This window comes from Rhineura floridana, chromosome 1 (assembly GCF_030035675.1).
Source record: "Rhineura floridana isolate rRhiFlo1 chromosome 1, rRhiFlo1.hap2, whole genome shotgun sequence".
Classification (NCBI taxonomy): Eukaryota; Metazoa; Chordata; class Lepidosauria; order Squamata; family Rhineuridae; genus Rhineura; species Rhineura floridana.
Window position 1 is genome coordinate 164,277,270 of NC_084480.1, and position 23,185 is coordinate 164,300,454.

Sequence of the window (23,185 nt, forward strand, 5' to 3'; positions counted from 1 at the left end):
AGCTCCAGAGTGCTGTGTGTGGCCCCCAATGCTGTCACTTACAGCAGCAGATTGTCCTTGCTGAGTAGGTGCTGTCATGCCCTAACCCCCCACAGGTGCCAGGTGCATGCCTCAGACCCAATTCCCCACCCTGGGTAATTGATCCGGAACCCAATTTCCCCCCTTGCCAAGGCTGTGCAAACCAGCACCAACCCTGCAAGGTAGAAGAAAGTGGAGCTTTCTAGAGTTGTCTGAGGGCTACTCCATCCAGGCCTACAGGACATGGTAGAGTCATCGGTGGCCCGCTGTGATGAGTTTGCTGGACACTTCCAGAATAAGATCTTGTGCATCCGCCGGGACTTAGACTCCCAGTTTATAGCAGCTGATCCTGATGAGGCGTCCGGAGCACAGTCTTGTCATGTTTTATTGGATGAGTTTCAGTTGGCTCAGCTCGAGGATGTGGACAAGGTGCTTGGACAGGTACGTGCAACCACTTCTACACTAGATCCTTGCCCCTCTTGGCTAATAAAAACTAGCAGGGATGGAACACCCGGTTGGGCCAGGGCAGTGATAAACGCCTCTTTACGAGAGGGAGTGGTCCCTGGCTGTCTGAAAGAGGCAGTAGTGAGACCACTTCTGAAAAAACCTTCCTTGGACCCAGAAGACCTTAATAGCTACAGACCAGTAGCGAATGTTCCATTCCTGGGCAAGATCTTGGAACGAGTGGTTGCTGCCCAGCTCCAGGCGCTATTGGATGAGACCGATTATCTAGATCCATTTCAATTGGGTTTTAGGCCCGGTTTCGGCACCGAGACAGCCTTGGTCGCCCTGTATGATGACCTATGTCGGGAGAGGGACGGAGGGAGTGTAACTCTGTTGATTCTCCTTGATCTCTCAGCGGCTTTTGATACCATCGACCATGGTATCCTTCTGGAGAGGCTCGCGGAGTTGGGAGTTGGAGGCACTGCTTGGCAGTGGTTCCGCTCCTACTTGGCAGGTCGTCTCCAGAAGGTAGTGCTTGGGGAACATTGCTCGACACCGTGGGCTCTCCAATGTGGAGTCCCGCAGGGGACAGTTCTGTCTCCCATGCTTTTCAACATCTACATGAAGCCGTTGGGTGTGGTCATCAGGAGTTTTGGAGTGCGTTGCCATCAGTACGCTGATGACACTCAACTCTACTTCTCCTTTTCATCTTCCTCAGGTGAGGCTGTCAATGTGCTGAACCGCTGCCTGGCCGCGATAATGGACTGGATGGGAGCTAACAAACAGAGGCTCAATCCAGACAAGACTGAGATGCTGTTGGTGGGTGGTTTCTCTGATCAGATGGTGGATATACACCCTGTCCTGGACGGGGTTACACTCCCCCTAAAGGAGCGGGTTCGTAGTCTGGGAGTTTTTTTAGATCCTTCCCTGTCACTTGAGGCTCAAGTAGCCTCGGTGGCACGGAATGCGTTCTACCAACTTCGGTTGGTAGCCCAACTACGTCCCTATCTGAGCAGGGAGGACCTCACATCAGTTGTACATGCTCTGGTAACCTCGTAAGTGGATTACTGCAATGCGCTCTACGTAGGGCTGCCTCTGAAGACAGTTCGGAAGCTACAGCTCGTGCAAAACGCGGCGGTCAGATTGATAACGAGGACCAGGCGGTCTGAACACATAACACCTGTTCTGGCTCGCTTGCACTGGCTTCTAATATGTTTCCGGGCCAGATTCAAAGTGCTGGTCTTAACCTATAAAGCCTTATACAGCGCGGGACCACAATACCTGCTGGAACGCCTCTCCCAATATGAACCTGCCCGTACACTGCGTTCTACATCGAAGGCCCTCTTCCGAGTTCCTACTCATAGAGAAGCTCGGAGGGTGGTAACGAGAACTAGGGCCTTCTCAGTGGTGGCCCCCGAACTGTGGAATAGTCTTCCCGATGAGGTGTGCTTGGCGCCGACATTGCTATCTTTTCGGCGCCAAGTTAAAACCTTCCTCTTTTCTAAGGCATTTTAATCTAACTTAAGTTAGTTTTAAAATGTGCTGTAACTGTTTTTAGATTTTTTATTCTCTTATATTTTTGTTGTATTTTATTATGGGATTTCATTGTATATATTTGTATCTCTTGTTGTACACTGCCCAGAGAGCTATGCTAGTGGGGCGGTATAAAAATTTAACAAATAAAATAAATAAATAAATAAGATAGGCTGCCACCACCCCTTTTACTGGTTCTCACTCTGAGTCAGGGGAACCCAGAGCCCAGAAATAGGTAAACCAAGGATTCCTAAGGACAAGAGCCAAACAGGCACTCCTTGTCCAGAAGCCTCTGGTAAAGCCAAAACACACTCTAGGTAGTTCATGGTCAGCGGTCAAGGTACTGGATGCAGAACCAAAATTGTTCTCACTCAATGAACATACAAGGGTAAATAAGAAGTAGCTTTATTAAAAAAATATAAGTCAGTGATTCTCAAATGGTGCGCCGGGAAACACTGGTGCGCTGCAAGAGGTGGCTAGGTGTGCCGTGAATATTATGAAAGTATATTATTATTAAGTTATTTTTATTCATAGTTTAAAATATATTAATATATTTTTAATTTTGTACACGAAGTTCGCCAGAAATTTTTTATATGTTTTACAGTGTGCCATGCACCAAAAAAGTTTGAGAACCACTGATATAAGTGCACAATTAATAGCAGCAAAACAATTCCTCAAAACCCACATCCAACCAGGGATTTACGTAAGACATACAGGAGAGTTCAGACACAACCAAAAATAACAAAACTGACTGACCTATTCTACTTACTTGAAGAGGTAGTTGTTGTAAATTTCATCTCTCCTCAGAGAGACATAAGTAGGGTAGTGAAGGCAGTGGAACCCCACACAGGTAACCACCCGTCTAGATGGAACCCAGGGGAACAAAGACTATGGGTCTCACCCCCTATACTTAAGGAAAAAACCCTAGCAACAGTTCACTATGATTCAGCCAATCAGGGGGCTTCCAAATGAAGTAATTTTCCCGAAGCTTCTTCACTTTTCGCGCCTTAACAGGCCCCCCCTCCCTTCCTGATCTCAACTCTTCTCAGGCCCGCTTGGCCTTGAGTACCAGGCTCTCACCAGATAACAGAGATAACCAGGTGCTCTTCTCCAGTTCTTAATTAGTGGCAGCTGAGAAACGAAACTTAAAAGTTTTCCACTCACACAGAGGCCCATCTTCTCCCAAGATGAAATCCCCACAATTCTCTGCATCTGAGCTATGTTACAATGAACTATTTTGAACAGTGTTACAATTTCATGACAGGTGCATTAGCACATCCAGTCGATGTTTCATTTGGGCACAAGACGCTGCCAGACATGGTACCCCATACCAGTAATAGTCAATATATGTAAAAATGAATAAAGAACTGTGAGCTACATATAAAGAATCATGAGCTATGACAACTGACTCTGACTCTCTTCTAAAAAAAAAAAAAAAGTCTGGTGTAAATTTTTACCAGTTCATAGTGTCAGTGCTGTGGCACGACACCCCCATGTGGTAAAATGGAAAGAGATAAAGAGAGATGATTACAGTGCAGGAGTGCGCATCTAAACATTTGTTCTAGTGGTGAAGTTTCCCAATTTTAAATGATTTGGTTATCATGAACAAGTTTACTTTCATTTTGGATGATGGAAGAGTTCTTTGTCACAGAAAATTCTGCATGGTCCTATGCCACCCATTTTTTTGCCTATGATCCTGGTGGCAAGGAGGATGCCAGAACTGGCTAGACATCTCTCTGACCATAATAAATGTATTAAAATGCTTTCCAAAGCTGGGTTTGATTTTTGCTAAGTGAAGTCTGTTGGTTACTATGCATTTTGATAATATGCATATACCTTACGGTGCAACTACACCCTTTCATCTCGTGAATAGCCTCTTAATTGAATTGTCAGACCTGACTTTTTGAATTTTATTGCCTTTTGATCCCATTATTTACATTTTTTCATCTTCTATACCTATGAATATTATACTGTCCAACTAAGGATAATGTGCATATGATGAAGTTGACTCTAGTCCGCAAAAGCTTACGCCATAATAAATTTGTTAGTTGCAAGACTCCTTCTTGTTATCCTCTATTAGGTAGTCGAAAAGACCAATCCCACGGAGCCAGTTGGTGTGGTGTGTCGAGTGGCTGGTGTTTACCAGGTGGTGGAGTACAGTGAGATCTCTCTGGCCACAGCACAGAAAAGGAGTCCTGATGGTCGGCTGCTATTTAATGCTGGGAACATAGCCAACCACTACTTCACAATGGAGTTTCTGAAAGACGTTGTCAAGTATGGGCATCCTTTATTCATGAAACGTTGTCCTGGGGGAGTGGTATAACTTTTCCATATGTTAATTCTTTCTGTCCTGTATCTGCCATTGCTACCTCCCCCTTGTATTGGAATTTTTCAGTGAACAAGACCAGTTTATATATGCAACAGAATCAAGTGACAAATCTTGCTGAACTGTGTCACTTTAGGCTGAAGGTAGGGGGCTGCATGTTGGAATGCTTCCTGGGGTGGAGAGAGAACTACTATCTCCAAACAGAAACTAGCATGTTAAGAAGAGAATTCAGCTAGGCTTAGCTCCTCCACAACATGCTACTGCAGGGATGAGGAACCCGTTACCCTCCAAATGATGTTGGACACCAGCTTCCACCAGCCCCGGTCACTCTGGCCAAGGGTCAGGGGTGACGCGAGTTGTAATCCAGCAACATCTGGATGGCCGCAGGTTCCATCCCTATGGTACTGTTCTAGGTCTAGGGAGATTTAACGTTAGCCAAATGAGGGGGGGAAGCTGCAAATACCTCTCTCAAGCCTGAGATGGTACAATTTTGAAAAAAAAGTTACCATTTGATTCTACTATGTTTTTATACTGTCTCTTTGCAGATTATATGTCCCCCTTTCTCATTTTAAAGGCTGAAATGAATGGGGACTAGGGTAACGCTTCTCAGATTTTGAAGCTCAGTGGCACTTGCTTGTGGAAATGACAAGGCTTTTTGTGAGTGCATGATGCTAATCCCACCATAAAGCTCTAACTTCTAGTCTCAGTGTTATTTTGTAGCAATTGGAACAGTAAATGTATAAATTTTATTTTTATGGCTTCACATGATATACAGATTGTGTCTAGGCCTAGAAGAGAAATGCTACAGTTCTCATTCAAAAGCAGCAATTTGAATGGTGCCATTAAGAAAATGAAGAGTTAGTGCAGACTTCGGCATGCTGATGCAATGCACTTGCACTGAGATTTGCACCAGATGCTGCTACCTGTATGTGCTTGGGAAAAGTGGCAGGGATTCCTAACTGCAAAGCTTCTGTAGAAAATGACATCTTTTCCCTTTGCAGCCAAAAGGTAGAGCAAAGCTGGGGACCCGATATCCAGACTTGGGATAGATTGTCTGGATGTCAGAAGTCTGCTGCTGGAAATACATTAATATTCAATGAAAACCTTGGACCTTGATATAACTAAGCAGTTCTATCTCATTCCATATTGGTTTTCAGCAGCCGTGCAGCCAAATGGCTCTCAAACATGGCACAAAGGTGATTGTCTACCCCTGTTCTCTGTCCCCAACTTCTGGTACATGGAAGTTTAATTTAGCTAATGGCCCTTGATTCCCTGCATGCTGTGGACTCTGCTAACTCTTACTTTGATGTTTCAGTGTTTATGAACCTCAGCTGCAGCACCACATAGCCCAAAAGAAGATCCCGTACGTAGATATAGCCACTGGGAAGCTTGTGAAGCCAGATAAACCAAATGGGATTAAGATGGAGAAGTTTGTATTTGATATCTTCCAGTTTGCCAAGTAAGTCCTTAGCTGCTGCTTCTTTGTCCATCTAGCTCTGAGAGCATTTTACATTGTATGTTGTCAACTGGAGTTTGGTGTCTTGTCTTTACTTTTAAACAAAACGGCCAATTTTTGGGTCTTCACAACTGTAGAATGTTGAAGGTGCTCATAGCTCAATGCGGCATGTAGGCTGGGGAGCTGAGTTGCTTGGAAACTAGCTGAGGAAAGCAAAGAAAGGAATTAAGATGATCTTGCAATTCAGAGAGCAGAAAGAAGTATGTTGCATGAGGTGGTGAGAATAGATCGTGACTTAAGGGTCAGGAGCATTAATTCATTCTGAGACTGTTGTGGCAACTAGTAGCACAGAGGTGGGGGTGGAAGGAGGGCAGGGAGCTGGCTTAGACAGGAGGAGGTGGCTGGTCAATGCCCTTCCCCTCTGTATACTGAGGCTCTGGTACTAAGGTCTGTTTGCACCCATTGATCTTCATCAGTCCTTGGTGGGTAAGGTTGGGCCTGCCCCAGCAATCACTAGAAAGAGGGGGGAAATGTCAGTTTGTGCAGACTTTGAAATCAATGGCTCTTACAAATCCTCACCCCTCTCCTTGGCAACTGATTTCCAGCTACAAGCTTGCATGGTTGAGTGGCTTTGTCTTCTACATAATTTGAAAAGTTTAAGAATCTTCTTGAATGCTGGTTGGCTTCCTTCAGATTTGATGGAAAAATAAAGTCTAAAATACTTGACCGATTTCTGATTTGTTGCACATCCAGGAAATTTGTGGTTTATGAAGTACTGCGAGAAGATGAGTTCTCTCCTTTGAAGAATGCAGACAGCCAAAATGGCAAAGACAACCCCACCACTGCACGGCACTCCCTGATGTCGCTGCATCACTGCTGGGTTCTCAATGCTGGTGGCCACTTTGTGGATGAAAATGGAACACGCCTTCCTGCCATTCCCTGGTAAAATGATTTTAGCATTACTCTTGCTTTTACATTCCATCCCTGAGTTTGCCCAGTGAGAGTGGACGTAATGCCTGCCCACTTGGGAGAGTGTGCAAAGATGCAGGATGTTCCAGTTGATAGGATTCCCAATTGTATTGTGCAGTGGGCTTGCAAGTTCATAATATCACCTTCTGAGTGCATTGCATGGCTGAGACAACTACACGATGTGAGGCAGCAATCTTCATTGATGGTGTACTTTGTCATCACAGTTGCATCTATGACATTCTTGAAGGATACATGGACTTAGAGTAGATTTGGGAAGAATGAATGAAACCCTAGCACACTCCATGAGTCAAAATGGAGCCAGGATATCCGAGCCTTTGGAGAACAGCTCTCCTAGGCTTCATCTTCCTTAAATAGATCTGCCATCCTTACATGTGGGTAGGTACAGGTGATTTGGCCCCTTTAGAATAGTGGCAGCAAGCAGGAGACTACAAAATCTCTACACGTCGAAGTGTATTTATTTACATAAGCATTTTTGCCCCACTTCTCTACTGAAAAGCCTTGCAGAGCAGCTAACAAGTGAATAAAAAACAAAACAGACTTAAAATCTAAAAGATGTGATAAACAAGGGGAAAAGAGATGGAGAGGGAAGAGGAAAACAAACACAGGCAACAGTTCTTATCATGACCACCTGGAATGAAAATTCTTCAGGAAGAAGGGCTAAAAGCAGCTGGTCTCTCAGAGCCAGTTGAGTGACCAAGGCTAATATCTAATTCATGGGTTGGGGAACAGTTGGGATAACAGCTTCATAATGGTAGACCTTGGAGAGCTGCAGCCAGGTAGAGTAGAAAGTGCTTAGCAGATGGGTCACTGGCTCAAGATAAAGCAGACTCACTTGTTCATACTTGAGTGTCTCAAAACATTTGATCGTGGGACTTGTATGATCCATCTCATCAGTGTCCACATATGGGGGTGGCAGAATTGAGAATTTAGGTGGATGAGAGTCATAAAGGATCTTGAAACAGTGCTTAAATATTTACACAGAGTTCATATGATGAAGACAAAGTCTGTTGGAGACTGCTTCTCTTTGTTCTGAAAAAATGACCAAGGTGTCCATTAAATCTGGCACTGGAATTGAGTGCAGAGGTCTACCAAGCTAACAGTGTGTGCGTAACAGTCAGTTAGTCAAAAGCAGTATCCAGCAAATCCAGCATTCAGCATTCAGTCCAGCAAATGGTGCTTCCAAGGTCCCCTAAGGGTATATTGATGGAACTAGCCCCACCAAACTTTGTATAACAGACTCTCAGGAAAGTCTGGTTTTAGTTTTGGCATATTCCATAACTTCATTTTCTCATTAATCCTTTTTCTTCCCATGAGACAGTTACACTAATGGAACATCAGATGCGATCCAAGCTGATGTCAATCACAAGTAAATATACTACCTTGGGTTGTGAGAAATGCATGGTGATGGGGCTGTGCTTGCGTACTGACTAACAAATCTGCAGCATGCAGGGTCTTAGTGCTCAACCTATGGGTTTTTTTTCCTCCCAGGGAGTGGGTGTTTGTTGCTGAAATATACTTGTCTCTCAGGAACTATTGATGGAATGGTAGCCAAGATGCATGCTGGGAAAGGGTAATGTCTTGACTATAGATTCTTGGAGCTTATTATTATCAGTAACAGCTAGCAAGTGAAGCAGGCATTTCTGACAAAGATTCCCAGTGCTGTACATTGCTGCCATTTACCAGGGAGGAGGGGCAAGGCAGCAGGGAGCTCAGTGCAGTATGGGTGCAGTGTTGGAAGGATTGAATTGGCTCTGCCCATACTGCACCAAGCTCCCTACTTCCTTGCCCCTCCCTCTTGATAACTGACAGCAACATGTTGGGAAACCAGGTCAGCAATGCTGCCTCCACGCCACCCCATGCCACTCTGCTAGCTGCTTATTATTATGGTTAAAATTGAAGAGTAACTTGGCTGCGTTCCTCCGGGGAGTCTGTAAATCTGCAAGGCTTAACTGAGAGCTGACTTACTTTTGAAGTAGATGTGTATAATTGTACTGTAATGTTAACTATACAGTGAATTCTGAATGAGTGCCTGGACATCAGCTCCTGCACAGCAGGAGACAGGCCTAAGCCTCTTCGCAAAGTCTTCACATTTTGCATTTGCCATTTGGGAAGGGGCTTCTTTAACATCCACCCTCACTTATTTTGTAGTAGTAGTTGCAGAAAATAACTTCTAGGGAGTACTTGATCTCAGATGAATCCACCACAGGAAAGATGCATCCTGGTTGCTAGGATCAAAGGAAGGGCAAACATAGAGATTCCAAGGACTGCTAGGAAAAAAGACAGAAGCAGGAAAAGTGCAATAAATGGGAGAGGAAAACAGCTCTCTAGGCATCCGAACAACTAACTTATCAGTCACAACTCTGACTTCACTCATTGTCTAAAAACACTGACAGGTAGGAGCACCCAGGCTGGCTTATTTCACAGAAAGTACTTAGAATACTTTCTGTACATTTTCTTTCATAACTTTTTTCTAGGAGGGCTAGGGACTTTTTTTTTAATGAAAACCTAGAGTCTAGGGGCCCTTTCTTGTGCCCCAGTGAATGCATTAGCAACTCCTGGATGAGACTAGAAAAAATGCAGTGCTTCATAGATATGGAAACGCTGGAAGGTGTGATAAATGAAGGGAACCAAAGGTTTGCAGAATGTAACCAAGTAATCCTGCAGTCACAGTCAGAGTAGCTGGGACCTGTGTGTGTGTGTGTATAGAAAGAGTGCTTAATCTAAAGAGAGCCCTGAAATTATTTGACTTAAATTGTCACTATACTTGTTCAGCCACAGCATATTGCATTGTGCCTTATGCTGTCCTGCCATGCATGAAAGAGTAGTATACAGGAATGTGTTAAGAGATGTGTAGATTGTGCTGCTCTAGAAGCAGCTTATGTTTGGGAGGGGGGTGTCATTGGTTTTTTAAACTGAGAATGAGTTTTATAGCTCATTCCAGATTTTATGTAGACAATAAAAAGTGACTGATAATAACCCAAGACTTCCCGACAGAACTGGTGAATTTCACCGCTCTGGAAGAAGTTTCTGTCGTTCATAGGTCTATCCTAAGCATAGGTTTGCTTAAAACATAAACCTGTGTGGGAGTGAATGTGAGCAATCACTAGAGGCCCACAGATACTGGATTGGCTTATTAGCCAGCCTCTATTTGTCCTTGCCACCAATTTTTCTTCCACACACCCCAAAATCTTCTGGCAAGTCGGGGGGGGGAGGAAGAGGCAAGGGCCTGCCTTATTTGCCCTGTGGAGAAACTCCTGCTCTTTTGTACATTCTTAAAACTTCAGCACAATGCATATATCTCTGTCAAGCCCTCTGCACTGGGGAAGAGATGGAGTCTTCCCTTCCCTATGCTGTGGCTTGCAGAAGAGAGCAAAGGTATGTCTCCTGCTGCTTCTGAGTTGGCACAAATGAGATAAACCCTCTCAAGCCTGGTGTGCCTGTCCAGTTGAGGAAATCCCTTTCTGCCAGGCACCCACAAATCCACTCTCTGGGGGGTGAATACCTCTGGCCAGAAACTCCCAGTCTCCTTCGACAGGCATTCACTTGCAGTGCAGTTTGGAGAAGATAAGAAGCAAAGGAGTATCTTGCTGTTTTTCCACTCCTCCAAATCTCCACAAGTAAGAGAAGGCTCCTTCCTCAAGCGTTCTCTGTTTGCCAGAGTGCTCAAGGGAAAAACAAGAATTTGTCTCAGTTGTACTTGGAAAATGCCAGTTTCTCCTGCTCTTTCTTTTTCACAACTGCATCGGAAGGGAGAGAAATTCTGGTGGGGGTGAGGGTTGTTGCAAGGGAGAATAAATAGGACAGCTTGGTGTTAGACAACTTCATATGTTCTACCTTGTTTTACTGCTAGGCTGGGCTGATGACTTGGAACAAAGTGGTTATGAATTTCTTGATTGTGAAGAGACCTTTATGGGCCACTTCAAACATTTGTTGGTGTAATGTCCTACATGGAAAACACTTCAGTGTAGGAAAAGCCACAAGCACTGTAGCTTGCCACTATGTGAACAAGTTTGTATGCCTCTTTTCTATTTTGAAATACTTTCTAAATAGAAAACCCACAGGGCTGTCAGTCATATGCCTCTGAATGGATTGATTTTATTCAGTTAAATTAAAATAATTTACACAGTTCCAAAACCTTAACAGCCAGCTACCATTCATGGTGAGAAGGCAAGGCCATTTTACAAAAAAATAATAATTCTGTATTACACTAACATACCAGAACCAAAATGCCACCGTAAAACATCATGGCATGCTCTTCACTCTTAGACTTGCTTATTTAAAGTTTGTCCCCCTCAGACTGGCCAACTAAATCTTTATAGTTGCCTGCTCTATAGTTGTTAAATTGCACAACCCTAGAGATCCATAATGTTTGAAGTGGTCTGTCTAAAGATGGAAAGCAGAGTGCTTAAAATGATGTGTTGAAGTGATTATTTGCTACTTGTCTGCTCAGTTTAACTTCGTTGCTCACAAATTAAAGGGTGCCTGGGGTGCCTGGGGTTTTATATGTTGTACTTCGTCTTCTCAGATGCTGCTAGCGTATCTCTATTGTGTGTTTTAACAAGCTCAGAATGCATGCTTAACTAATATCTCTGGATTCAGGTGATGTAGCTGTTGCGTGGGCACCATCTTGGTTCTTCACTGTAGCTGAACTGCTTCTTTGGCAGGTGCTTAGCAAGATGCTTAATCCTTTAACATAGTGCCAAAGAGTGACCTTCCAAATTCTGGCACGTGTATCTCTTGCCTAATTTGTTTGTGGTTCTCTCTCCTCCCCCCCTCTGCCTCTTTTCTTCCTTAGTTTGAAAGATGCCAGTGACTTGCCAATTCAGTGTGAGATTTCTCCTCTTGTGTCCTACGGGGGTGAAGTAAGTTGCTATGGTCTTCTCTATATCTCTTTCGCCACCCCACTCCAGTTTAAACTTGTGAGTATCCTGTCCTAATGCTCTGGACAGATTGCAGAGCTTAAACATCAGGTGCAATCCCCTGGGAAGGTCTTCTGTGCAAGCCCTACCTCTGGTGCCTGTCCATCCTTGTCACTGTAACTGAGAATGGGTAAGGTGAGCCTAGAGCACCTGGCATAATGAGCCATTCTACCTTATAGGTGCATGGGTGGATTTGAAATGGATAGTTAATAATGTCCATTTTGTCTGGCTAGCCAAGCAGTGGTGTAACTGGAACTCATGCCAAAAGCCCCCCTAGGTAACTATTCGTGTTCCTAGTATTTGGGGGCGGGTGAGGAGGGTATATAAACCCATATATTCTGAAAGTTGTGAAATACACATTTTGAGTGCTTGTGTGGCAAAGCGGTTAATAAACCAGATAGACACATTGGGTTATATTCAACTCGGAACGCAAGTTAGTCATGCTGATTAACTTCAGTGGGTTGACTCTGAGTAGGACTAGCATTGAATACCATCCATTATTACTATAGTTACCTATTTTATACTTATGGACAGGCAATTTATATGGTCATATGTAAAACTGCTGCTTATTCTGGTGAAACTGGATTTTACTCTGTTTTACTTGTAATCTAATTTTCTGATTTCTAGGGAAGTTTTCTGACTGTTTACTACTACTTGCTACGGGGCTTTTAGATTGTGTTTACACTCTGTGTGTCTTATATTATTAGAAACCAGCATTGCAGATAAGCCCACAAACATTTATTAGCCTGTTCTTACAAGCACCAGATGACAAGAAGTCCTAAATCTAAGGCACTATTTTGTAAAGCTCCCATGTATGATGGAGACTCTTGCCTTGCCACAGACAACTAACCAAGAGACTATTTATTTGTTGTTAGACTTCCTTGAGGGGCTTTGATCAAAACAACAGTCTGGACATTTTAAAAATACCTATTCAGTTGTGCAAGAGGGGTGACAAAGTTTAATTAGGCTTTTCCAGCCACTTATACTGTATTGTATATGGAAGATAAATGACTTATTCTAAGCTTGAAGCTTTAAATAATCCAAGTGTTTCTAACATTCTTATCTCATTTATCCCTATAATTTAACTCCTAAATGAAGGTCATTAATACTTTATGTGCAGAAATGAAGTTGAATTGTTTATTTAAGACAGCCCTTAATTCTTGTTCTTGATTGAACAGGAATTTGAACCTGGCACTCTCTTCAAGTTCAAAGCTGCACACTGAATTGCACTTAGGTTTTGACTAGCGAACCTTTAATGCTACTAAATATGTTGTGCCGAGTTTCTGAATATCTGCTACTGCTTATTTTGCTAGGCTCTGGAGGAGTTTGTGAAGGACAAAGAATTCCACGCCCCTTTGATTATTGACAGAAGTGGAGTCCATGAGTTGGTGAAGAATGGGTTGTGAGATCCCCCTGATCATCTTTCTGGTTCGGAATTCGTTGTGAACCTTTCTTGCCAGACTGTCAATATTCAAATGAAGGTTTCAGTATCGCCCTATGGGTTTTTCATTTAACGAGCTTCCTCAAAATCCAGGAGGTTTTTGCAGTAAGAAAGGATGTAGTCGTTTTTCCTCTTGGCATCTTGGTGGCATCTATAACTTTTTAAAAAGTTAACACTTAAAATAGAAGAGATGCTGCGTTTCATGCTGCAGTGCTTCAAGACACCTGCATTTTGTATCAAATCCTATAGTATACCTGCAAAAAGTCATTATGGTACGGGGGTTGATTTGGAGTTAGTCTGAAATTTTATTTTTTTTCAAATATATGTGAATATATTTTGCTGCCACTATCAAACCATCAATCTGCCGCCCAGCGGAGCTCTTCAGAATTGTCCGGGGGCTATTACATTCTGGCCCCAGGGACATGGTAGAACCATCTGAGGCCCACTGTAATGAATTTGCTAGGCACTTCCAGGATAAAATATTTAGCATCCGCCAGGACTTAGACTCCGGTGTTATAGCAGGTGAATCAAGCAAGGTATCCAGAGCACAGCCTTGTCCCAATTTCTTGGATGAGTTTCAGTTGGTGCAGCTTGAGGACATTGACAAGGTGCTTGGACAGGTTTGTGCAACCACTTCTGTGCTGGATCCTTGCCCTTCTTGGCTAATAAAAGCTAGCAGGGATGGAACAGCCGGCTGGGCCAGGGAAGTGATAATGCCTCTCTGCGAGAGGGGGTGGTCCCTGGCTGCCTGAAAGAGGTGGTAGTGAGACCACCCCTGAAGAGACCCTCCCTGGACCCAGAAAATCTTAAGTATAGGCCGGTAGCAAATGTTCCATTCCTGGGCAATGTCCTGGAACGAGTGGTTGCAGGCCAGCTCCAGACACTCTTGGATGAGACCGATTATCTGGATCCATTTCAGTCGGGTTTCAGGCCTGGTTTTGACACGGAAACAGCCTTGGTCGCCCTGTATGATGACCTTTGTCGGGAGAGAGACAGGGGGAGTGTGACTCTGTTGATTCTCCTTGATCTCTCAGCAGCTTTCAATACCATCAACCATGGTAACCTTCTGGGGAGACTAACTGAGTTGGGAGTGGGAATTACTGCATTGCGGTGGTTCCACTCCTACTTGGCAGGTCGCCTCCAGAAGGTGGTGCTTGGGGAACATTGCTCGGCACCCTGGACTCTCCAGTATGGGGTTCCGCAGGGGTCAGTTCTGTCCCCCATGCTGTTCAACATCTACATGAAACCCTTGGGTGTGGTCATCCGGAGCTTTGGAGTGCATTGCCATCAGTATGTTGATGACACAAAGCTCTATTTCTCCTTTTCATCTTCTCCAGGTGAGGTTGTCAATGTGCTGAACCGGTGCCTGGCTGTGACAATGGACTGGATGAGAGCTAATAAACTGAGGCTCAATCCAGACAAGACTGAGATGCTGCTAGTGGGTGGTTCTTCTGACCAGATGGTGGATGTCCAACCTGTTCTGGATGGGGTTGCACTCCCCCTGAAGGAGCAGGTTCGTAGCTTGGGGGTTCTACTAGAACCATCTCTGTCACTTGAGGCTCAGGTAGCCTCGGTGGCACGGAGTGCCTTCTACCGACTTTGGTTGGTGGCCAACTACGTCCCTATCTGGACAGGGATAACCTGGCTTCAGTTGTCCATGCTCTGGTAACCTCGTAATTAGATTACTGCAATGCACTCTACATGGGGCTGCCTTTGAAGACGGTTCGGAAACTGTAGCTTGTGCAAAATGCAGCGGCCAGATTGGTAACAGGAACCAGACGGTCCGAACATATAAAACCGATTCTGGCCCACTTGCATTGGCTGCCTGTATGTTTCCAAGCTCAATTCAAGGTGCTGGTTTTGACCTATAAAGCCTTACACGGCTTGAGACCACAATACCTGATGGAACGCCTCTCCCGATACGAACCCACCCGTACACTACGTTCAAGATCAAAGGCCCTCCTCCGGGTGCCTACTCCAAGGGAAGCTCGGAGGGTGGCAACAAGGGAGAGGGCCTTCTCAGTGGTGGCCCCCAAATTATGGAATGATCTTTACAACAAGGTGCGCCTGGCGCCAACACTGTTACCTTTTCGGCACCAGGTCAAGACTTTCCTCTTCTCCTGTTTTATTGAGTTAATCCCATCCATTATTTTCTGAAGCATGTCTAGAAATAAAGTCCCTTCTTGTACATCCATGATCTTCTTAATTGCCATTCTTAAAACCAAAAGAACAAAACTCCTTCAATTTTCAATGTCCCAAGCAAAGAGCAGTTTATTTCTTTATCCAGTTACAAAGGAGTTAATCTTTCCAACCAACTAACGTCACACGCTAGACAGTCCTTATCTCTTAAATGTCCAGAAGTGCAAAAACAGCTTTTAGTTCACAGCGTTCAAATAACTAGTAGCAGAGAGAATGAGCAGATTCGTCAACAAAAAAAAAAAAGTAGATCAGAAAAAATAGTCCCTTATATATATTACACAAAAGTCTTGTAAATCAAAAAGATTTCTTATCTCTCCCAATCAGAAAGCTCTCATCCGTTGTAATCTTTAAAACGCAATTTTCCATGTCAGCTTTTTGCAATAATAAAAAAAAAGATAAGCTATTTATATTTTCTTCCCCCTTAGTTCCGTAAATAAAGAAGGAAAGTCTTACCTCATCTAGGTTATCTTAATTGCTGTTACTTTGACAAATCTCTTTAGCTATATAGATAAGAAAATGATAAATGTAGACAGGAGGTTTGCCTGCTAGTCCGTTAAAAAAAAACGGGTCACTTATCCAGCTGAGCTAGCATAAAATCCTCGCTCTGTCTGAACTGCTGGAGGACAGACAATTCTGATGAATTCCAGGCTCCAACAATCAAAACAAAACTATGTGGCAGATCTCACACTTCTTCCTTATCCGGAAGAAATCATCCCCAGTCAGAAAAAACCCTTCTGACTGAATTTAAAACTGGATAAGTTTCATCCAAGATGGGAACCCGTCTCAGAGGCAGCACAGGCGGAGGGATCCTCCTGGGCAGTCCATGTGTTTTAAATTGTTTTTATATTGTTTTAAATTTTGAAAATGTGTTTTAAATTGTTTTTAAAATATGTGTTTTAAATGGTATATTTGTTTTAATGTTTTTGATTGCTGTAAGCCGCCCAGAGAGCTTCAGCTATGGGGCGGTATACAAGTGCAATAAATAAAATAAATTTTTAAAATGTGTGTGCTGCCCATATTTTTATTAACAGTTGTATCTTACAGAGGTTGCACAGCTGAAATAATAGGGAAGGAATGAAACTGGATTCCATTGTCATTTCCCCCCCAACACTGTGTTTCCTCAAACTTCTTGAACTCTCTTTTAAATATACACTCTTTTGTAGGGAGTGCAGGGGCTGATGTTCCACATGAGATCACATAAGGGTTTGTTGCATTGAATTGTGTGCATAGAACCTCCTGCTACTTGTGAAGGTCTGTGAACTGGGACACTAATCCCAAATACCAACAGTGAGAGGGCTAGAACAGGGTCTCTTAACCCCTCTCCTACAGCCAAGGAGGAAAGGAAAAAGAATTATCAGAAGAAAACAGCCACTCTTTCTGAACTCCCTTCTTCCCAGATTGCTTTAGGGACAGTGAGGGCCATCTGCTAGGGAGCATTCAATCCACCCAGAGCTAGACTGATTTAGGGGAGAAGCCAAACAAAGGCTCTGCCTACCTGAGGAATCTATCCCGTCCTGGAATTTTGTATACTGCTAGGTGCCTGCTGGCCCAGAGTTTGAGAATCAAAATGAATGTCTGCCATTTCTGGTGTCTTAACACCAGAAGCATGGCAAGGGTAGCTGTTTGTTGAAGGTTAATCACTAGGGATGGCAGTTTGTTGCATCAGACTACACAAATTGTATGCCAATGAAAACATGCAAGTCTTGTGCTCTAAATGACTCATGCAAATTTGTCGTTAATGCATTTATGTCAATTGCAACACTTCTGTTTTAGAGAAGTGAATTCATTTGACAAGGGCTCAGGTAGTGTGCCAAGAACTATGGATTATCATGGCTGGGCAGGAAGTTGTGCACATCAAAATGGCCCAACCCTGGTCAATTTAAACCCCATCCACCCTCCATTTTGATTCCAAGCAGCCACCAAGAGAAATCTGTTTACTGCTGAAAAGAAATAACAGGTTGGTTTTCTCAACCTTCACAAGATGTCAAAAGATTGACTGAATTCTGATACTCACAATTAATATTGACCACCACCGAGTCCTGACACTGGTCCCAGGGTTTGCATGGCCTCTCCCAATTCAGATGCTACAGAGAAATAGAACTGGGCTGTATCAGTGTACTGCAGAAATCCCACCCCAAATCTTTAATGACTGCTCCCAACAGCTTCATATAGATGTTAAACAGCATTGGGAACAAGATGGTACCCTGCACCACTCCACAGCACATCTGCCAAGGGGATGAAAGACAATTGCCCAATGCTATTCTCTGAAACTGACCTTGGAGATGGAACCACTGCAAAACAGTGTCTCCGATATACCCATCTCACTGTCAGCTCAGAATGATACTCAATGTTATCAAATATCAAAAGCCACTGAGCAGCAATAAATACTCATTCTCAACTCCCTGCTGTTTGGGCACCTTGAGGGTCCCCCTGTCTTTGGCTGGAGTGTTTTTGGGTGCTTTCCTCCTTTTTTGTCAATGTTATCAAAAGCCACTGAGAGATCAAGTAAGAATGACAGGATCACACTCCCCCTGCCCTTCTCCTGATAAATTCAGGCCGACCAAGGCCAGTTCAATCCCATGACCAGGCCTGAATGCAGATTGAAATGGATCAAGATAATCTGTTTCATCCAAGACTACCTGCAGTTCTGGCACCCCAATCCTCTTGATCACCTTCCTTGAAAACGGTATTTGTAACTCTCACAAACCAAAGGGTCCAGGGTGGACTGTTCAGGAGTAGTTGGCTCACCACCTTTTTCAGGGTGGCTGGGACCACTTCCTGCCACAAAGACATGTTGATCAGATCCTGGAGCCACTTGATCATATCCCCTTGGCAAGCTTTAATAAATCATGAGGGGACAAGGGTCAAGGAGACATGTTGCTGGCCACATCGTCGCAAGCACCTTGTCTACATCATCAGGCTGCATCAACTGAAACTGATTCCAAAAAGTTGCAGTAGACATTGCGCTGGACACCTCATTGGGGACTACAGTGAATGTGGAGTAGATTGTTATAAAGGCAAGCAACGTTACCTTTAAAGTACCTTGGAGAAAATTCACAGTGGGCTTCCAAAGGATCTAAAACTTTATTCCCTCGATTCAGAGAAGATGTTAGCAGACCCTGGGCAATATGAAAAAGCTCCACTGGACAGCTACTTGAATATGCAATGGAGACAGAGAAGTGGGCCTTCCTTGCCACCCTCACCACCACTCAGTAGGCACAGTTATGTTGTTTTATTTGTGCACCAGCTACTGAGTGCCTTTATTTTATTTATTTAATTTACTTTATATACCGCCCTAAGCCCGAAGGCTCTCTGGGCGATGTACATAAAAGATAAAACAAGCACAGAGTATAAGTACAATAAATACAATAAATCAAAGAACCAAAAACAAACAATAATGTGGCTCAGCTACACCTCTATTTGGACATTATGGCCTAACCTCTCGTGTCTATGCTCTGATATCCTCTAGGTTAGATTACTGCAATGCATTATATGTGGGGTGCTTTTGGATATGGTTTGGAAACTGGAGCTGGTGCAGAATTCAGTGGCTAGATTACTGACTGGGGCAAGATAGTCTGAGCATATAACACCAATTTTGGCATGCCTGTACTGGTTACCAGTTAGTTTCTGGGTTTAATTCAAAGTGCTGGTTTTGTCCTATTAAGTCTTACGTGGCTGAGGACCCCAATACCTCAAGGGTGCTTCTCTCCACAAAACCAAGCACTGCGTTCATCATCTGATGCCCTTCTCCCCGTGTCCAACAGAGGGCAGTGACAGTTCCCTGGTTATGGAATCCTGGAGCCATCGCTGTCTGCCTTGGGTACCAGGCAAAAACATTTTTATTTACCCAGGCCATCAGCCATTAAGGATAATTAGTTATGTTGACAGAGTGTGCGGCAGCTGTGAAAAAGATAAATTCTATGCTAGGGATCATTAAGAAAAGTACTGAAAATAAAACTACTGATATCATGGTGGGGCCACATTTGGAATACTGTGTACAGTTCTGGTTACCTCACTTCAAAAAGGATATTGTAGAGTTAGAAAAGGTTCAGAAAAGGGCAACCAGAATGTTCAAGGGGATGGTGCAACTCCCCTTGCAACTTTTGGGGCTTTTTAGTTTAGAGAAAAGCTGAGTTAGAGGCAACATGATGGAAGTGTATAAAATTATGCATAGCATGGAAAAAGCAGATAGAGAAACGTTTTTCTCCCTCATAACTAGGGTTGCCAGGTCGGAACCATCCAAAAACCGGAGAAAATGGGGGCGGGTCCTAATGATGCCATTAAGTATGATACATTAAGTATCAGCCACAGTTGCTTGGAGCATACCATTCTAAAGAATATTATCTCATTGGAAATTAAAATGGAAATCTTACCTAAAATAGGGTGTTCCCAGGTCCATCTGAAGTGACAAGGTCATTCCTTCTCACAAACTTAGGGAGCATGGATGCAAAATGAAAATGGACTGCCTTCAAGTTGATCCCAAATAGGGTCTTCATGGTAAGCGGTATTTGGAGGTGGTTTAGAGGTGCCTTCCTCTGAGTCTGAGAGGCAGTGACTGGCCCAAGGTCACTCAGTGAGCTTCATGGCTTTGGGGATTCGAACCCTGGTCTGCCAGGTCACAGTTCAATGCCTTTAGGGAACATTTAATCTAGCTTACTTGCTTCTGGCAAGAAGGGTTTACGTGCCCTCAGGCCAGGCCATTATTGGAAGAAAGGAGCTTAGTGTTGCAGAGATGTTAGATGGGAGCGCAGATGGATGCCCCTGAAGGCAGCAATTCTAAACATGCTTATTAAGGAACTAAGCCCCATAGAACTCAATAGGACTTACTTCTGAGTAGATATGGGTGCAGCCGTGTTAAGGACAAGGGAGGGCATTCTAGGCAAGCAGTTGGCAACTGCCTGTTAGCATTGTGCTGTTGCTAAGACTTGACTGGGGATTGTCCACAAAGTTATCCATAGGCCACTGCAACTTTATGTATTGGCTGGCTACTGTTCTATCCGTCTCTATTCAAAGAAATCGAACAATCACAATTATACAATTACCTCTAGTATTAAGGTAAAGGTAAAAACGTGAGAGAGAAATAAAACCAATAGCACCAGGTTAGAAACAATTTTTTTTATTAACAAACACTGTCTTTTAGAGAACAAAGGCAGGTTACATCACCAATCAAACTGCTAATCATAATCCAATTGGTAGTCCCAACTAGAGTAGAGACCCACTGAAGCAATGGAATTTACATGGTGTCAATTAACCAAGTTCCCATCGATTCAATGGGTCTACTCTAGTTGGGACTAGCAGCTGGATTTAGGCATTTATCTCTCTTACGAAAGAGAAGTGGATGACATCCAAGGGATGTTCTCAAACATTACAAACATTATAAACAGTATTACTCTTTATAAAAGAAAAACAGAAAGAATGAACAAGGTGCTTTCACTGTAGGAACTGGTGTTAAATAACTAAACAGGCTGAGTTTAGAATTTGTACTTCTCATTTGAAACACAAGCTTTAAGCAACCTTTGTTCTTCCTTCACATATTTGAAAAAATCAGCACAGTTCATGCCAAAGTTTAATTTGACACAAAGCTCTGCTTTAACAAGGGAAGGTAACATACGGTTCCTGTTGTCAGTCCGTACGTTGCCCATGAGTGAAAACACTCCACGAAAGCATTGCTTACTGGGATGGCAAACACTGCACTGACAACCTTCACCAGAATTCTTGATCTGATGCTCTTTAGCAACTGCACCCATTTCTCATCCAGAGGGAGATCAGATGTTCTGACCTCAGGCACAAACTTTTTAACCAGGCAAAGTTCATCAAAAAGTCCATCAACATCGACTTCAATGCCCAGATTTGAAGCCACTTTACTAACATGGTCCACTGTTAGCTCATCTGACTCTCTGTCCAGATCTAAGGCTGTGAAGTCTTTTAATTGTGAGTTCTCAAAATCATACCATTTATCAAGGTATGCTACTGCCTGACTCTACATCTGGAGAGCATCTGTAGTGAAAGATGCACGTTGAGATTCAGGGAGGTGTTTTAGACCAGAAAGCACCTTTGCTCCAAAAAATCTGTTGTCTACATGACTTACCAGCTTCTCCCTCAAGCTGCACATGAAGGTGTGGAGGTGTGGACTTACTGAGTGCTTTCTTTCCAAAACACTAATAGTCTCATGAAACAGTTGCATGTAGTGATGCACAAAGTAGAGGTAACACTCTGGGACAGAAATCTTTTCAGTTGTTTCACTAGTTGCCTCATCTGCCTGGTCTCCAATAAAATTCCATATCATCTCACTGGTCCACTCTTCCCCAAGCTGCAGGAAATAGGCCACAATTGGAGTAGCTGCTCAAAAGCTGGGAAAAGAGAGAGCCACCGTGTGTTTCCATGTCTAATTAGTGCATGGTACTGCATGCCTAGCTCATCAAAGCATTCTCTGAGTTTCTCATTTTTAAGGGTGCTCCTGGAGAACTCTGTGTATACCTTATGAACCAGATACTCAACATCGTACTTCTTGTTAAACCAGCCATGTCTGGCGGCATTGTGTAGAACATGACAAAAACAGTTTGCCTTCACAATGGAAATTTTTTGTTCCTTTAGGATCTGGAATACAGAGTTCCTTACACCGTAATTGACAGCAGCATTGTCTGCTGTGTAAGCCGCTATATTTTCAGCAGATAATCCCAGATCAGTCACAGTCTTCAGAAGGCTATTGCTGATGGCAACAGCAGTCTCTGATGGTAACTCATAGAAGTCCAGCAGTTTCTCTTGGACTCCAAGGTCAGCATCAAAGTAACGCACAGCCACAGGAAACATTTTACGGTTGCCTTTGTTAGAGGCATCCGTGGCAATAGAAAAAGGAACTTTTTTAGTGGAACGTCCACCCAGTGCCAGCACCACATTTTCTATTGGTTTTGGTCCAAGCACGTTTTCAACAATGCACTCTGCCTTGGTTCTTCCACAGTGCAGTTTTTTAACAAGAGCAGAGTCCTCGATCGTTGTAGAAATCAGTTTTATTCCACAATCCATGCTCCTGTAACTGTGCTGGTGCATAACTGCATGATACACGCTGCTAACCTCTATAGCAGCAACACGGAGCATTTCTGATGTACTTTTCTTTGCAAAGAAGGATGTCATGGCAGCACTCTGCTTCACCGTTCTTGAGGCTCTAATGTGTGCACCATTTTGCTTGTGTCTCCGAACGGCCCTGACACCATCGTATTTCACAGTGAAAGTAGAATTACAGTACTTACATCTGGCAAGAGAGTCATCTACTTTTATGATCCAATCTTTGAAATTATCATTCTGCAACCATTCAGTCTGAAATGATGCTGCATATTTCTTCTTCGGCTTCTCTCCTTCTGGCTGCATTGAAACAACAGTTGTGCAGCACAACAGCACCTGTACAGGAAGAAGAGAGTGTTCATAAGAAAAATGCCTACATCCACAGCCAAGCAATACCTTTGTTAAGACCAACCAAAATGTCACAAACTAGGAAGCAAACTGTCAAGTTCTCCAGAATGCTTTACCAAGCTGTATGGCAAAGCTGGCTTGCTGTTGTTGCCACTGTGTCTACATCTGGTCGCAGTCTGGATGGAGTGTAGGAAGAGGAGATTGTATTTTATTTATTTATTTTATTTATTAGGTTTATATCCAGCCCTTTCTCCCAGTAGGAGCCCAGGACGGAGATAGCAGACTGGCAGCACAATCCTAAACTCAGAAGTAAGTCCTGCTGAATTCAATGGGGCTTACCCCTAAATAAGTGGAGTTAGGCTTGTATCCTTAGGCTGCCCTCTCACTTACTTGCCAAAAAGCCTCATTCAAGTCAATGAGACTTACTTCTGACCAGACATATAGGGGATTAC

The 23,185-nt window shown here is 43.6% G+C and overlaps 1 protein-coding gene across 2 annotated transcripts in view; it reads left to right on the forward strand.

Annotated features, from left to right (window-relative positions):
- The window catches only part of UAP1 (UDP-N-acetylglucosamine pyrophosphorylase 1), a 30,421-nt gene extending 17,240 nt beyond the window's left edge, over positions 1-13,181 (forward strand). The window contains exons 6-11 of one of the 2 annotated variants that reach the window (XM_061584013.1): positions 4,076-4,269; positions 5,637-5,780; positions 6,531-6,719; positions 8,086-8,133; positions 11,563-11,629; positions 13,000-13,181. In XM_061584013.1, coding sequence (XP_061439997.1) covers positions 4,076-4,269; positions 5,637-5,780; positions 6,531-6,719; positions 8,086-8,133; positions 11,563-11,629; positions 13,000-13,092 — 735 coding nt within the window. In that variant the 3' untranslated portion in view covers positions 13,093-13,181. The remainder of the gene's footprint in view (positions 1-4,075; positions 4,270-5,636; positions 5,781-6,530; positions 6,720-8,085; positions 8,134-11,562; positions 11,630-12,999) is intronic. The other variant, XM_061584021.1, reaches the window with a different exon arrangement.
- The last annotated feature ends 10,004 nt before the right edge of the window (positions 13,182-23,185 follow it).